We start from the raw sequence: 17,583 nt of genomic DNA, 5'->3' as shown, positions 1-17,583 counted from the left end.
GACCCTTAACACTCCGGACCCTTAACAGAATTAATGCTTGAAAATAAAATTAAAAAAAAAGTTCAAACAATTTACATCAGATTCAGGAATTCATCTCGCTTCTCTTCCTCTATTGAATTAGATTTTGGTTATGATTAGCATATGTGAGCCAGTCTTGATTTTTTTTTGTAAACTTTTTTTCCACACAAACACACATGTGGGCACTCACACACTTTTTTTAAGAAGGCATGATGTTGTAAGGGCTTATCTCCTGACATTGTTGTTTCCAGACAGTATAATCCCAAACTGATACTGTTTGTGGATTCTGCCATCTTGAATGGTGGAAATTTGACAAGATCTGCTGTCTTTTTAAAACTTCAGCAGAATTGATCAGTGCAAATTGGGCACATGTAGAATTGGGATGGGGAGGGGAGTAAAAAAACCAACCAAACAAAACCACAAACAACCAAAAAAAAAAATCAAAGCCTCCCAAATTAATTGCCAAGTGTAAGGGTCTGAATTCGTCCCCAACAGCCATCAATTAGAAATAAGATCTCTCTCACTGTGAATTTCCAGTAATCATGGTTTTAGATGCTTTCTTAGGTAAGGTTTGTATCTGAACCTTTGCTTAATAACTATCAATAGATGTATCCTTCACCAACTTATACAGTTCTTAAATTATTTATAGCTTTGGCTTCCACGTTATCTTTGACAGATGCTGTAGGATTTCACTATGTTGTGCAGAGAAAGTACTTTCATCCTTCTGTTGTGTGTTTGTGTGATTTGTTTTTTTAATAGATAGCTGATAATTTCATTGGCTACTTCTTTTATCATAAAATTGAGTAAATAATAATAGCTTGCTTACCCTCTCATATCTTTCTCTTATAGACCCTCCATCAGATTCTTCTTTGTCATGATCTTTGATATTTTTTTGTTGCTTTGTTTTGAACTGAGCTTCCTAATCATAATCGTTTAAGATCAAGTTGAAAACTGAGAAATGATTAATTCCAGTTAGGGATCACGCCTAGGCTCACCAATGTCCTGGTAGCCAGAACTGTAAACATCAATACATCAAGGCTTTACCAGGCAAGAGTGGAGCGTTATCATCACGAGGTGTTACTGCACATTCAGAGGGTCAGCAGAAGGCGTTAGAAAGAGGAGGTGGTGGCAGAGAAATAGGCCATTAGAAGCGTGGTCTCTAAATTTAAGTAACATGTAGCAAGAAGTGAAGGTTGGATTTCCTGTAGAAAAATGCCTCTGCTACTTAGCTAAGTAGTGGAAATTAAGAGGACGTTATCTTGGCTGTCAGTGGGAGAGGGCTGAGGTGTTGCTAGATACGTTTTCTTCTGTGACTTTAGTTTATTCTCTTGCTATGGAGAGGAAATCCTTATTTAAGCAAATGTGGTGATTTTGTAATGAAGGTTATTTGGCTTGTTTCTGCCAAACCTGGGTGGGTGGGGTGTTTAGAAAGGAAAGAACACTTCATGGCAGGCTGGCATGCTATCGTGGTTTCTGTTGAGAAGTGAACGTTTGTGCCTCTGATCACAAACTGTTCCGTAGTAAAAATAACAGAAACGCATTTATGGCAGCATAAATTCAAACGTATGTTTCTTCATAAATCAATGGTTTTGTAAAGGTAATAGAAACCACAGGGAGAAGAAAATAAACTGGGAGCAGAAGTGGCCTCTGAATTGAAAACTTCTCTCCCTTCTTTAGCCAGCCCATTTTTTAGAGAAACTTAGTCTGTGACCAGTACGGTAAGGTGAAATGGCTTTTATCCTTCAGTCCCAGTGGACTTAAAAATTTCATTCCCCTAGCAATTATTTGGCTAAGTTATTGAAAGCAGGATGTTTGGTTGTAACTGGAGTTAGTGATGAATTGCACGGAAAGGAAAAACATGTTCAGCTGTCTTAAATGTACTTAAGCTGCCACTTAAGTACCACTTGAATTCAGTTGGGTGAATTATATTCAAAGTCAATTGCCAGTTACTTCATGGATATGTAACAGGACACAACATGTAATGATGCTATTAAAGCAAATGAAGTTTTTTTGCAAAGTAAACAGCATTACAAATAGGCTTCTGAAAGTCTGTTTTCAGATCGGACTGATGTGCACTCCTGTCCCAAGACAGAGTGCAAGATTCATTTTGTGTGCATGGCTTTGAGCACTGCAGAAGGAAGCATGCATTTCTAGGATCCAACCTTCATTAGCAACTTTAGGATTTAAGTCGGTCTGATTTGTAAAAAGTCTCCGATATACACTTAGTAGGAGTCTTTAAAAACAGATGCAATCTTGGATTAGAACTTAAATCTACATAGATATAACTGTTTTGATTTGTAAGTAGATACTTTTAGTGGCTCTGTTGCTTAAACATATAATGACTTGGAAGACAAAACTTTTTATTTCTCATATGCTACTGATTAAATTTGTTTTCTAAAGCTAGTATATTAATTTTTTACATGGCAAAGAATTCTCTAAGGATTTATGTGGTTTTGTATATATTACCCTAAAACCCATGACCAAACCCAAAGTTATGCAAGGGGAAAATATTCCCTCATGTTTCTCTAAACGTTTCCTCATTTTGCAGAAAAACATCATTCTCTATATCGCAAGCAGTGCAACCCCTCTGAGACACCTGCAAATACAGTTATTACATTGTCACAGATGTCTAAATCTTCATGCTGAGTAACTCAGTAAAGAAACTGTTTACCATTAATTTCAGTAGAATTTTAAAAAGGTTCCCTTTTAGGCTTGTTCCATTTGCAACCATTTCTTTTTAAGTTATCTTTAAAAGCCAGCTTTGAACGTGACTAGACTGGCTATCATAACCTATTGCTGAGTTCACCACGTGACACAAGGACTAATGACATGAGATTTTATTCAGCTCTAGGGCAAGTTTTAAGTTTTACATTTTCTCTCTCTGCTAGCAGTCTCGGGGCTAACAAACAGTGGATCTTTGGGAAGTTTAGTGCCTGAACTAAACGTCCTTGATCTCAGCAGCATTTCTTGGTGTATCACCATTCCCTCTATGATTGAGAGCCTCATAATCCTTCATGCTCCGACAAACGATGTGTGTCAGACTGGAATTGGATCTAAAGTAATGTTCAATTCAGACATGTAAAATGGAGCATTTACAATTGTTTCATACAATGCTGATAAAAATGACTGGAGTAGAAGGTACATATCTGCTGCTTTGCAGTGATTGCTGCTGTTGGTACAAGTTACCTGATGGTAACTTGTGCAAGTCTTGTGCGCCTTGTGTTAACTTGTTCCTTAATTTTAGTTTACAAAGGTAAAGAAAGATAAAGGATTTAAAGGTGGTAGATATATAAGGAGAAAAGGTATTTTGTTTTGTTTTTAAGGTTTAGTCTTTAGAAAGAACGCATTGATAACCAAAGGAAGTTATTGTCCCATGACAATGAAAGGTCATTTTATCCTATAAGATCTTGGAACTATACAGTACTCATAGTTTCATATTCACAGGCAGAAGGAAAAAGACACTCACTCATGCTTTATTTCAGCTCTGAGTTAGTCAAATGTAAGTAAACAAGTTCTTAAACTGAATTAGCTTAGAAACCATTCTTTTTGTCTGCAAAGACATTACTCCAGTCAAAAGTGAGCTTAGCCCTTTCTGCAGACCCTGTTTCTGTGTACTTAGTCACCAGTTCAGCGTTTTAAGGTTTTTAATAATTTTGGTACCAAACGTCATAATTTTCTAACTTTCTGATTAGATAGCGATTAATAAAGTAGAGAGTTCATACCTTAAAACAATATTTTAAAAGCTTTACTTCGAAATTGTTAAAGGCTCTCGTAATTTTGTATATGTTTTTAATCACTTATTTTTTGAGGTTTTCTTGAGGTTTTTCCATCATTCTACATTCCTTCTCCTGTCTACACTTGAATAATTTATTCGACAAGCTCTGTGTGTACAGAATGCAGTGCAGTGGAGTCCCAAGAAGGTTTACCATTAGGATGCCTAGCAACTAGAGTAATACCAATAATATTTGCCAATTTTTTTCTTCTAGGAATTAATCTTTCCCACCCACAGCACTCCTATGAAATTTAAAAGCTATCAAAACAGAGCATAAAAAGGACCAATTCATTTAGCTGCTGTAAATATTTCCAAAATATCTCATTTTTCCTTCAGGCTGCCCAAATTAGTGGCTCAGGTTATGGAGAGGTTTGCATCATTATTGAATGAAGTAATCCATTTACTGAAATCTGATACAAGTGACTTGAGAGAGGGAAGGGCAGGGAAGAGGGAGGTAACAAACTCACTTTTCCTCCCTTTCTAGAGGTGATTTTTCAAACCCATGCTTAACTTAGAGAATTGCTTAATTTCAAATCCCTGATCAAACTGCTGGTGGATCAGTAAAAATGCCTGCCCTGCTGCATTTTCAAACAGCTGAGGTAAGTGACGTCTTTGACCCGACCGCTCAGCCAACACAGCCAGGGAGGTTCTGCCATTTAGTTGAAAGCACGTAACGCAAAACAGATAACTTAGATTAAAAGTTGAGTTTCAGCTTAAGTGTTTCAAAAGGAGCCCTGCCTTCCTTCTGTGCACTTCTACGTATGATAAACTCGTCGGAAGCAAAGAATGTGAGCACGTTTTATTTGTTCTTAGTGTCTTACGCTCTAGACAGTGCTGCACGGCCTCGCTGCCTTACTCATGTGAGAGCAGCAACGTATTCTTTTAAATGTTGATCCAAAATAGACTTGGCTGTGGTTTGATTTAGACTGAAATCGCAACTGTACACGAGGACTTCACCCTAGCCTTTTAAAGCAAGCAGAAGCGTATTTAGAGGTGATGGTCTCATCTCCTTGAGCTAACCTAAACTCTCCAAGACACTGGTTTGCTTGGCAGCTTTCCAGGGTGGATGCTGTACAGTAGGATTCCGGAGAAGCCAAATGATAGTAGTCTTATAGCTATCACATTCCTTTCGATGCCAGAGGGATTCCAGAATGGAAACAGAAGGGAATGCAAGCTAACTGTTAATGGACAAAATGAGCTGTGCTCGGAGAATTGGGGTGGGTGAAGAGGGCAGAGAGAAGTGTGTGCAGGGAGCTGGCTGAGTGGCGATAGCTCCTAGCTGGCTTTGTAGGATGAACGTGCAAATAAGAATCCTGGTAAAGTATTTTTAAAAAAAAAAAAAAACAAAACAAAACAAACAAAAAAAGAAAACCAAAAAAACCCACCAGCTTTTGGGAGTCCGATATTGAAATATTTATGGATGGTTGGAAAGGGAGAAATAAAATGCCAACTTTAAATTGTTTAATGCATTTTGCATTTCAGCTGGAAAACTACTCATTACACCCCTAATACTGGTTCTGGGACTGGCACTGGGAGCCATAGCTGTTGTAATAGGTAAGAGTTCTGTATGTAAATGAGCCTGATTCTGATTTTGCAGTGACTTCCAGTATGACACCTCAGTATTTTCATCTTGAAGTGATGGACACAAAGTACAAATTTCATAGATACCGTTTTAGTATAAAGCACATGACTTTTTTCTAAAAAAAAAAAAAGTCTTTAGAATATTTTTCTTACTTGCATTTTATGCTAATTAGCTTTATTTTTTTTTCCCAATTATTTGGTTGTTAAGGCTTTTCTGAACCAAAATCTTTAACTAGTATAGATAAACTAGTAAAAAGGCCAGCATAACTTAACATAGTGCTGGGGACAGGCTGACTTAGACCTTCCCTTTAATCCCCCCCGTGGATCACAGTTTTAAGTTCTTGGTCATGTGCATGGCAAGATTTTTGGGGCACTAGCCATAGTCCCAAGAGCCCTCCAGCTTGAAGATGCAAAACACCAACAATAAAGTGGCAAATTGGGATGAGTCAGTCTCAAAATCTGATTCAGCGCGTAGGCTGCCAAATTGGATTCCATCACAAAAACCGGTACTGTGAACTCATTTGATAGAGTATCAAAACTCTGTTAATGTAGTGGTATTAATGTGGATGCAGTTGTTCTAGCAAATCTGGTCTTTGCCTGGCTGAACTGAATGCTCCCACAGAAATGAAATAAGCCGTAACTATAAATATATAATTTTACTCATATAAGTGCATATCCACTATCTATGTTGGCAGTAATATGTCAGTCGGGGATCATGCTACTTCACAACTCTTCACCAAACTACTTACTGTGTTGAAAATTTGCAGTGTGTGCGCAGCCCTGAGGCATGTTGGTGTGTGGCACCTTTATTTTGATACAGTAAAGCCAAAATCTATCAGGATAGTTACATTAATGATATTGTACATAACCAAAATACCATTACAGCTTTTCTAGACTACATCTGTCTAAATAAGGAATATTGCTATTAATTTAAGTATTTAGGCTAAGAATACATATTTTTTTTTTTCTGTATCAATATTCTGAGTTGGATTCACTGAAGATATCTATATTCTTTTTAGTGGCATTTTTATGCCAAAAATATAGGCAATAAAGACTTCTTAATGTCAGTAAAGCTTATTTTTTCTTAGCAACCTGGTACGATTTATGATGGAAAAACTCCACTCTTTTGCTTACATTCGAAACTAAGAGCGTTTTGCAGTAATACAATAGCAGTAATAGTAATAACACCCAGTGAGCCACTGAAGTCCCGTGCTAGGTATGGCCAGGTAAGATACAATCAAGAAGAGGTCTATGAGCAGTTCCAAAAACATTGATTATTTATGGGAAAGTTTTGGGTAAATACAGCAACATTTACTGCCAACACAACTATTAAAGTCATCTCACTATCATAGCTAAGAACTATTTTACACCATTTACAAGGCTGTTGAGCAAAGCCAGGACCCTGGTGAGTGTAGCAGTCTTTTGTTATATGTTATTACTGTAGTTGTGTCTGAAAAAGAAGTCTTTCACCGTTTTCAGTCAGCTGATTGCAAGAGAAGGGAGCAGATGCTTCTTATTTGGGTTTGAAAGAGTACCTCATGACAAGCTATTTTTCACTCGAATAAATCTGATTTATTTATTTTTCCTTTCACGGCTTCCTTTCCCTCAAAAGACTTTTAAGAATAAATAGTTCCCTTCCCAGGCAAGGATAAACATTTGGTATTACTTCACAGTAGATAAGGATGTTTGTAAAAATAAATACTACTTTAAAAAAGAAAAAAGTAAAGCTATAACATGCTGCCTCCATTGCCTGTGAAACTGGTTGAGAACTAGTTTTGTTAAATCAGCCTTGAATTTAGATCTAACGATTGCCAAAAGTTTAAGTTTGTATCTTACACAACAGCATGGTGCAGGAATTAATTTGTCAGAGACAAATTAATGAGTAGGAGCAGGGTGAGTGGGCATTTGTTGTAAAGTAGACAGAAAGTGTAGCTTAACGCATTACCGAAGAGACTGTTGCAGACTAGTATTTTTTTCTGCTTGTCCAAATCCTCTTGAGACATGGAAAGCTGCATTTAAATCCTCTACGTACCTTGAAAGAACACAATGCATGCACAAAGGATGGCATTTAATTATTGTTTTCTTCTTACTTTTCTCTTTTGGCAGGTTTATTTGTGTTTCCTATCTATTGCCTTTGTAAAAAGCAGAGGAAAAGGTCACGGACAGGTATGCCCTGGTAAGGATGGACCTTACTCGCCTGAACTGAGCTGGTCCTTCAAGGGCTATCCGCGCTTTGTGCAACAGAGCAATACAGTGCTGGTAACAGCATCAAAGCCACCGCCCTGGAAGAAGAACGGGGGGGGATCTCCTGCCATCTTCCCTCAGCCGAAAACACTACTGCAGACCAGAAAGCCTCTTTGCTCTGGTGCACTCTGAACAAGATGGGCCCCCTGACTGCTGCTTTTTAAATGTTTTGGGGTTTGGTTTTTTTTTTATTATTATTACTTTGGAGGGGTTTTTTTGAGTCTAAGTTTCTGAACTAGACAATCAAAGTCTGTATTGTAGCCAGAACTCTACTACCGATTTGGCCTGTGAAGAAAGCATTTAACTGCTAACATGTGCTCCGTTTAACTTCAGCGTCGGCCTTTACGGGGGAAATGCTTAGAAGTGTTTGGACTCTTACTGTATACTGAGCATACTACTTTTGGTATTAAAAACTACTTCTGTAAATAACTTCCATCACACAGCATTCTGTTCAGCATACCAAAACCCCGTCACATGCCAGAGAGCACGACAGCTGGTTATCTTCTGAGTCCTCCTGCTAGTGGGCAAGAGTATAGATTGCCACCGCCAAACTGCAGTGCCTCAGAGGGAAATAGCCTTAGTACTGAAGCTCCGTGATACTTAGAGATATGCTGATGGGTTTCACTTTAGTATTTAAGTTATGACAGTCTGTTAATATTGACTGGGGGGGTGACAGATTTGTTAGAGAGTACAGCATTTTAAAACTCTCCCAGTACAGAAAAAATTCAAAGGGTTTAGATAACAAAGAAGTGTCAGTGGCCTGTTCTGTCCCAAGATGTCCCTGAAGTGTGATGCAGAACGTACAAGGAAATGTGTTTGCAGGGAAGTTGGAAACCTGCTTTTCTGTTCGGACTTGGCGTATAATACACATGCTACACACTAGTTGTGTGAAGATTGACTTGATGAAATTTTATAACCTAAAAAGCACGTTTTGTTTGTTCGTTCAGCTATATAAGTCTTAGAGCATCCGCTGATGTCTCACGAGGAAAATCTGTGGATTTTGGGTAAGGGGAGGAGTCGTGAATTCTTATGAGACCATTTCATTCTTATTCTCTGCTTCCAGTGTTTGTCCTCCTGAGATGATCTGAAGAGAATAGCGATCCTTGCTCTTTTTTCCTAACTTCAGAGTACCACTGTTTGCCACCAGACCTCTTTCTCAGCGCATCGCCACAACAGCAATGTAATTCAGCGTTAGGAATCAGCTACTGAGAATTTTTTCACTTTTAGTTATAATCCAAATTTATCGTACAAATATAACTTAAAAGAAAAAAGATAATAAAATAAATTTGTGTAAGCAGAACACTGAAACAATAAAGAAAGGAACTGAATAAGAGAAATATCTACTTTATACTTTAAAAATACAAGCTGATCTTAAAGAGAAGAAGATTGAATTTGTACTGTGAAGGTACTTTTTTTTTCCAGTACATGTGTTTGAAGATACATATGTGTGTGTGTATATATATATATATATATGGGGAGAGGGGGAAGTAGGGAGATGGGCAACGTCCTAGAGAGTCTACAGACTTCAGAATTTAGGCCCACAAATAGCATATGATTTGAGAGGATGTACTTTGCACCACGTTCTTTGAAAATTGTTACTAAGTTTAAATCTAGTTGTAATGTTTAAGTAAATAGTATTCCACCCATCAATGTAATACTGTTGTTACAAGATACTTTGCTTTGACTTCAAAACCTCAGTGGAAGAAACTGCTGAATTTTGTTTACCTGGAAACAGAAATATCAACTTACCATAGTTGGCTAGTATGCTTATTTTCTGTCAGCTTCTGGTTTTGTTTTCTTGGGGTTTTTTTTTCTTGTTGAAACAGTGTGTACAAGCACACCATAGTAGTCAACAAGTACTTAATATTTCCATTTGAATTTAAGGGCATGTTGGCCCTGTCGTCGTAACAGTAGAAAGAGTACCTTTCTAAGATTTGCAAATTAAGCAGGGAAACAATGACATTTAGAAGTAAAGTTCAAAGCCTATTATCAATGCAAATCCACCTGTTAATTAGATTTCTTCTGTGACACATCAGTTTTCTATTTGTGTTCTGTCAGAGGTTGGAAGCTGCCTTAAAATCGGTCTAGTTTTTGAGTGTGTTTTCTGAGGCTGTACATATCAGTTGTCTTTTTGGCTTACTCAGGGATTTTTATTCCTTTCTTTAAATGTCAAATAATGAAGATATTTTTGTATTATTTAGAAAAACCTTCAGACCTCAGAGAGAGAGAGCGATCTGGGTTTGCAATGCAGTCTGTAATATGGTGTCAAACTATTCCACTTGAGAATATTTTAGTACTTGAGATTATCTGTAATTAACTATACAGTGGATTAATTTCCTTTCTTTTCCTGGTTCTTTCTAAATATGTGGGATATTCTTACAGTCTTTGTAGCTGTTTTCACTCTGCCATGTTTGCCATTTTCAGTTTCTGATGGGAGTTCAGTAAGATCTGAAATTAAGGTGCTAGAATAAAGAGCATAAAAGGGAAGATAATAGATCTGCACTTATTTATATTCAGAAAGCATGTCATTGTGGGTGGAGGAAAGGAGCACACATCTCAACTCCGACATTATCATTTCATCTAGGCCATTTTGGTTATATCGGAACAGATTAAATCAAAGGGAAATGGTTCTTCATTTTCTACACATAGCAAAACAAGGCATCTTTGACCTTGTAAAGACAAGTGAGTCTAATCTTGCTTTCTCTGTAAGGGGGGGGAAAAAAGGGAATGACAATAATACTTGCTTTTGCTTTTCTGTAGAACAGGAAAAATTTTCAAGAGCCAGGCAGAGTAGGGGTATGGAAGTCTTTTTCCATCCATATAAAAATATTCCCACTTGAATACAGTTTTTCATCAATATTATGTAACATAACCAACTGAAATATGAAGTTTGGTACAAAACTTCATTCAATGAAATGTTAGCTTTTAAACAGCTCTTCTCATATCATAGGAAATCTTACATACATCGAAGTCATTTGTTTTACAAGAGTTAATTTATCAGTTTGAAAGAAGTGGAATTAACTTTGTTTTATGGAAATTCAAGGTTGTTTTTCTTTCATTATGTAAATGTGTTTTGTTTTTTGTAACTGTGTTCTAAAGAAACCATCAGACGGTTCTAGTCCATCTTCATTACCAGAAGACTTCATCAGGCAGCTGAATTAACCTGCTAAGGCAGATTTCATGCTACTGTATGCTAATTATCAGGATTGCTTTCACCACATTTAATATTTAAGATTATTTATCCTTGTGCAAAGCTGTTCCTTAGCGATACCTGTATTCAGACTAGGAAATGCTTAAATCCATTCTACGTTAGCTTTCTATTTCCGGCTTGCCTGGCAGTGGATTTGCCCAGGCGCTCAGGTCTCCTTGCAGGCACCCTCCCAGCAGCGCTGCGCTGTGTGTGCCCTGTCCTGCGCCCGCTGGGGAGGCCCGGGGAGCTGCTTTCCCTTTCTCCACTAAGAGTAATTAGTTGTATTTCATTAATTGGGTCAAGTTTCAGGGCTGCTCAAGCATGTGAGTGGCAGGATGAGTCTGCTTTCAGAGCATCGTTAGGTGTATTTGCAGAGCTTATCCAGGAGCTTCAACTGGAAAGTAGTTGTGCTTTTCCTTGTGTCAATCTATTAGCCAGTGAGAAGAAGAAACCAAGTAAGAATATAAGCAAGATACAATTCTGAGTAGCCTTAGCTGTAGTTGACCCATTGGTTGTAGTTCCATACAAATAAATCTGCCAGTCTTCAGTTCTCACCTCCTCTATAACAAACAGCATATTCATATCTTTCAGATGTCATTAAAATACAGTGCACTTTGAGTGATCTGTTATCTTCCTTTGGGGCAGTGCGAATGTGTAAGGAAGGAAGGATTTTGATTGTACTAATGCTGACTTCATAACTCTTCCTGGTATGTTAGGGTTTGGGTTTTTTTTATTTACATCTGTTTATTGGTTCTGAAGTTTGATCAATGTGAAGTTTTGCTTTATTAAAAATATTAATTTGCAGGGACTATTGCCAATTTGACTAGAAGATGTTTTGGATCGCTATCAGGTATTCTTTTTAGCCAAGGGGCTTTCTGCTTTTCCAAAGACTGACATAGCTCGTGAGATGTTAAATGGTCTGTAGGTAGGGCAGTAATTCTGTCAGAGGATACAAATTTTCTCCAGTGATAGAATGGTTTCTCTTGCTGGTTAGGTCTGACAAACTGTTTCATATTCAATGGCCATATAGTTTGACATCTACTCTTGAGTTTTTCAAAATTTAGTTGTGGGGTTTCATTTCTTGAGCAAGGCTTGCATCATTCATAATGCTTGGTATTATAATTGGGTAGGTCCAAGTTGTGGATCAGAACCATGGATTACTGTTACTCTTACAATATATATTAGATCTCTGATTTTGCTGATGGAAAGAATCCTACCTGAGGAAATTATGGCAGAGATAATCTCTTAATTTAATTTTGCAGCATTATAGTTGCAGTGGGCCAGCTCCATTCCTGACATCAGCCATAGCCCCATTAAACCAGAGAAGTTGTACCCGTTTTTATGCCAACATGGAGTTTGGCCCCAGATACTTTGATAAATATATGTGGAAGCGTGTTGAGAGCCATTGTGGAGCAACTTGAAAATCTGGTTCGCTTCTGAAGAAGTGCAAACTACTATGGAGCTGGTCCTCTCACTCGCAGGGTGATACTGGTGCTGTTTAATGAGTGCAGGAGAGGCCGGGGAGTAGGGAAGAATATCCAAACAACATTCTTATTAGAGCAAATTGTCAGGGGAAGGAATACTAGCTTTGAATATAATAAAGAGACCTTCTCAGTGCTTTGAGTCACCAGTAAAGTTAGAAAGAACGTCCTTAGGCAGTGTTAAATAACATATCTTAAAATTCTGCTTTCTTCAGTGTAACAGTGTAGCACAGTGTAAGAATGGGAATTACAGCTGTTCAATATTTTCTGGACTTACATAAACTTGAAAAAGAGGGCACACGGTATTTAAAAAGTTATGTTGCTGATACATTTGGTGGCTTGTCTTGCTACTGTTATGTGAAGACCAGCTGAGCCTTGATTCAACTGCAGGACAAGCAGTGTTTTCATTTAAGTACTGCTCAAGCTATAACACAACATCCCCCAATTTCTTTCTTAATAAAAGTAACAAGTGCAGCTTGTTGCAGTTACACAGGACTGTCCCTTCCTGGCTGGTTCTTCCTTATCATTCTGTGCAGAAGGGCTCAGGATCTATACGTTCCCTCTCCATTGCTTATATTAGACAATTAATCACTGATGCTCCTCTGAGCCTGATGGTGAAATACCATAAGGTAGGGAAATGAAAACTGATCTTCAGGTACATGCTCTGATTTCAAAGGTAAAAATGTGTAATAAGCTTTAATTATTTACTCCCTAGTAAAAAAGAAACACACAAATTTCTCAGCATAATTCCAGCTGTTTATTTCCAAATATATGTTCTTTTTTAAAAAAGGAGTAGTTATAATAGCAATTATTTTATTTAAAAAAAGGTGTGTTGTGCAAAAGAAAGCCTTTTTGGAGCTTGTTTGGTTTATCAAAACTTGAAAAATTAGTCTGAAGTGTTTTGGATGGATCAGAGTCAGAAGAGAAATTTATTGTGTAAAAATATTTTATATTTTTACAATAAGCATGGATATTGCACATACCTGCTTAAACACAGTTGCACGGTAACCCCATTCAGTGTTTATCTTGTTGAAAACTTGTCAGAATGAAAACAGTATTGTTGAAATTTTAACCTGCTGTCACTGAGCATCATGCTACTAATACGATGCCACATTTACCTCTTTTAGGAGGAAAACCTACTTACAGAATCCAACCAAGCTGTTCAGATATTTTAAACCTGTCCTATAAAAGTGCTGATGCAGTCAAGAAACACTTTCATGCCTTATGCAAGTTCTGGGTAAGCAGATGGATTCAGTCTTTAGTCATGGATGATCTCTTTGTATAAAAATGCACTCTTAAGAGTTCTTCATATCACATTTGCATTCTGCTGCTTCGTGTCCAGAAATTGCAAGGACAGGGGTAGATTTACATTTCACTATGTTTACGATCTTATAATAAAATGTTTACCATATTTCCATTTGTTATACACTTTATTTCTTCTTTTCCTTCCACATTTCATAATTTCAAAATGACTTGTGAAAATGACTGAAGATGAAATTGGACCTAGAAAATGTGATCTCATAAGAAGTCATTTCAGTAATGCTTTGCTGAGCTACACCAGCAAAAGATTAATTCTGTTGTATTTAAATTACTTAAATGCAAAATGCTGAAATCTGTTTTTTCTTCAGGGCTTTTAATTTTGCATTTTTTTAAATATGATTAAACAGCACAGTCTTCGTTATGTAACTAACCATCCGAGTCCAGATAACTTTTTAAGGTATTTGTTAATTCTTTAGACTATGGCAGAGACGAGGATAATAGGTGCTTTGAAAAAGAAAACATGATCTCTGTTTCTGAGGAGGTTGTCCAAGCTGAACTTTATTTTAATTCCATGACAGTTCAGTGAGAAATCTTCCCCTGACCCCATTTCTTTTCTTTTACATATTTTAAGGTAAAGAATTCCTTTTAAAATAGGGTTAATTTGAGTGGCAGGAGGTGAGGGTAGTGAGATGACAGATCACATCCTTTTTAGTATACAGGCTTTTGGCACAACTAAAGTGCTGGCCAAAACACTGTGGATTCATTAAAAAAGCAATTTCTAACTCCACGTTGGAGCTATATTCAAACTAGATGCATCAGTGATTAGAACTTTCTGTAGTATATTTGGTGACTAAGAAGTTATAAAAACTGGAGGTAGGCAATACCAGTGTAATCAATGCTTGAATTCCGGTATTCAGTGTGTTTTGTATTATGAGAAATTTTAAATGTGTAAGTGCCTTATTGCTTGAAACAAATGAAAGGTGTTCATTCTCCTCCATAGAGCAATATGGGGATTTCTGTTACGTGGACTCGTACAGACAGACATGTTAAGCCAAAGTAACCAATACCGGTTTGCTCAGAAAGTTGAAAAATGTTACGTTAGTGAAGAAGTTATGTTTTTGCAAATTATAAAAATAATCTGGCATGCCTATTTTAATTCTGATGATCCCATTTCTGAGGGTTTGTTTTTTTTTTTTAACTAGCTGTTCACTCCTCTTCCCATCTCTTCTTTCAGACTTCTGCAGAAATGTATCTTATATGTGTTGTCAGAATGGGTTTGGTCTTCCAGCATAACCACCTAGGAGTTTGAAACCACTTAAAGCAATGCAACTTTTTGGAGAAGAGAATTCAGCTGAAGTTAGGTTAGACGCCAGCCAGTGGTGTGTGTACCCTCGAACTCCAGGGCTCAAATGGGCCCTGTTGGCACTAATGCGTGAAGACGGAAGCCCTGAGGACCGTGGTGCACAGAGGTGCGCTCTAGCTAGGTTGGGACTTAGAGCAGTTTAACAGCACTTCAGTGCAATCCAACTTGAACTAACATATCTTATTAATATCAATTGGTAATTCCTCGGGGGGGGGCCGTCAAACAAGCTTGGTGGAGCAGCTCTGGGATCTCTGCCCAGCCCTTCATTGCATGGTCAGAGGTATGATCTGAAAAACTAGTATTCATTTTACGCTCTTCAGATAGCTTCAAAATGGATACTGTAGGGTTTATTTCTTTTTCTGGGGTTACTTCCTTTCCCAGAAGACAGCAGAAATCTTACCTTTTCTGAAATAGATTTTCCGAAGGACCTGTTTTTTCTTACTAATATTGCTCCCACTTTTGTCCATCTATTGAAAGTCAGGTGCCAAAAATAAGCTACTTGTCTAAAATTATCTTGAATTAGATGAACTTCTGTTAGAAACGATCTTTTAAAAAATACTGAAGTTATATAAAGTTATATATAAAAATATTGAAGTTATATATTTTCAGAACTGTAGGAAAGGCTTCCTCTCTGCCCCCCCGCCCCGCCCTGAGTTCTTAATTAGTAATAACTGTCACTTGCAGTGTTATTTTTTTTCATGAAGCATCACACATGAGTGTTTAATCAGGATTCAGCTTGCATGCCTGAAGTTTTTGGTGATAGGGAATTTGATTTAGAGACATACTGCAATAAATTATAAGAGAATTATCCCTCTTACAGATATCTTAATATCTTCTATTTCAGTATTACCTCCAGTTTTTAGGCGTTTACTAAGTCATTCTATAACCCATTGAATAGGAGGCACCATATATCAAAATACTTCTTCAATCTTAGGAGTTACTGTTTATTTTTAAAAGTTACTTCCTTAAATGACATTTTTTTTCTCCTACAACCAGCAGGCGCACAACCAAAATGCTGATAAGGCTTTTCCATTATCTTTCTCTTGCATTTAGCTGATAACTATTTTTTTGTTGTTGTTGTTGCTGCATAGTTTTGCAACAATGGTCTTCATGCTGTAATAACTTGACAAAAATATTTGTTAGTCTTGGGCAATATTTTACAAAGAATCCATCTTCAAGTTGGTATTTTAAATGTATACCAGTAATCACCGTTGAGTGCTACCTTTGTGGCTGCTTTAGTTTGTGTCGATGTTTTGTAAGGATTATTTCTTGCTACCCTCTTCAGAGTGCCTTTTAATTTAGGAGGCCTAGAGACGGTTCACTGAAGTTTTCTGTTGAATCTATCATAGTAATACCTGATTATTTTTTTTTAACCTTGTCCTGATGAATGTAAAACTAAAATCATGTTCTTTAAAAAGCTATAATAGACACAGGTTATATATGCACATGTACATGCATGGATACAAGGGAAGGTGTTCTGCCAATGTTTGTCCTGCTGGACAGGACCTTTTGAAAGTAAGTGAATTTTTTAACAGTTTTATTTTCAAAATGTTACCTCACTAGTATTCAGTAGTAGGTATGTCTCTGTACTGCTTCACTTTGCTAAATACAATCACATTCATGGTAGGCAGTTTAATTTAAAAGACTTTGCAATGAATCTGGTGTCTGTATTGAGAGTGAAGTTCGTAAGTCAAAACTTACGGTATTTCGTTTCCTTTAAAGGCATTCCTTTCACTTAACACTGATATCCCAAGCCCCTGTTAACCAACAGACTGAAAAAGTGCTTCCCCATGACGAAATGGAAGAATGTAAAGTAGCGTTTGAATGCACTCCACCTGTCTTAGAATCAATATGCAGAAATAGGGGGATGTTGTGGATTTAATGAATTGTGGGATTCGTTCACTTGCACACAAGGGGTTTTACAATGTCATCTAGTAACGTCTACCTAATAAAGTTTTGAAAAAGAAAGAGAAAACTTGTCTGAATGTTTAACTCTTTTTCTTTAAACAGTTACATGCATGCATGATAGTTGACCGTCTTCAAGGAGTCTTGCTTTTAAATCTGTGATCTTTTTTATGATTCTTACGCAATCCAAAAAAAATCCTGCTGAATGATTTAAACTTCAGAATCTTTGTGTTCACAAACACTGTATTACAGTCACTTCAGTCTTTAACTGCTTTGACACTGAAAATTAAACCAGATGTAAAAAGCCAGTTTACTATGATGAATATTTTTATTTAAAAATACTCCCTGCCATATGGTGTAATTTCTGGGCTACTGCTTTCAGTTTTAAAAGCATCCTAATATGCAACACAAAATTTTACCTTCTTGTGAAATGTTAAAATGTTAGCTTAAAATAACCCAATACAAAATGGAAAATATGCTGGGATCCAATTTTCCCATTCCCTTGTCGGACTACTTCCTGAAGCTCCAACTCTTCCAAAGACAGTTTGTAGAGAAGGCTGTCTCTAGCTGTAAATTTGAAATATGTAATCCGTTAATTCAACCAGGTGCCTCTTTCTCTGGAAAGAAACTGTTTTCAGTGTCCATACTTTGGGAACTGACAATATTGATGGAATGTTTTGTCTGATGTGTTGGGGATTTTTAAATTCTATGCCTAATTGTGAAGTTGCATTTGCATGTTCATGCACAGGCAGACAGGGTAGCACGCTCG

General features: G+C 37.1%; 1 protein-coding gene across 1 annotated transcript in view; it reads left to right on the top strand.

The window, feature by feature from the left end:
• Positions 1-16,862, top strand: part of RNF217 (ring finger protein 217) — a 70,001-nt gene extending 53,139 nt beyond the window's left edge. The window contains exons 5-6 of the mRNA XM_074580838.1: positions 5,273-5,344; positions 7,478-16,862. Coding sequence (XP_074436939.1) covers positions 5,273-5,344; positions 7,478-7,551 — 146 coding nt within the window. The 3' untranslated portion in view covers positions 7,552-16,862. The remainder of the gene's footprint in view (positions 1-5,272; positions 5,345-7,477) is intronic.
• Positions 16,863-17,583: the final 721 nt, after the last annotated feature.

The sequence above is a fragment of the Larus michahellis genome, chromosome 3, assembly GCF_964199755.1.
Source record: "Larus michahellis chromosome 3, bLarMic1.1, whole genome shotgun sequence".
Taxonomy (NCBI): Eukaryota; Metazoa; Chordata; class Aves; order Charadriiformes; family Laridae; genus Larus; species Larus michahellis.
Note: the sequence above shows the minus strand (reverse complement) of the source record. Positions and strands in the feature narration are given on the sequence as shown.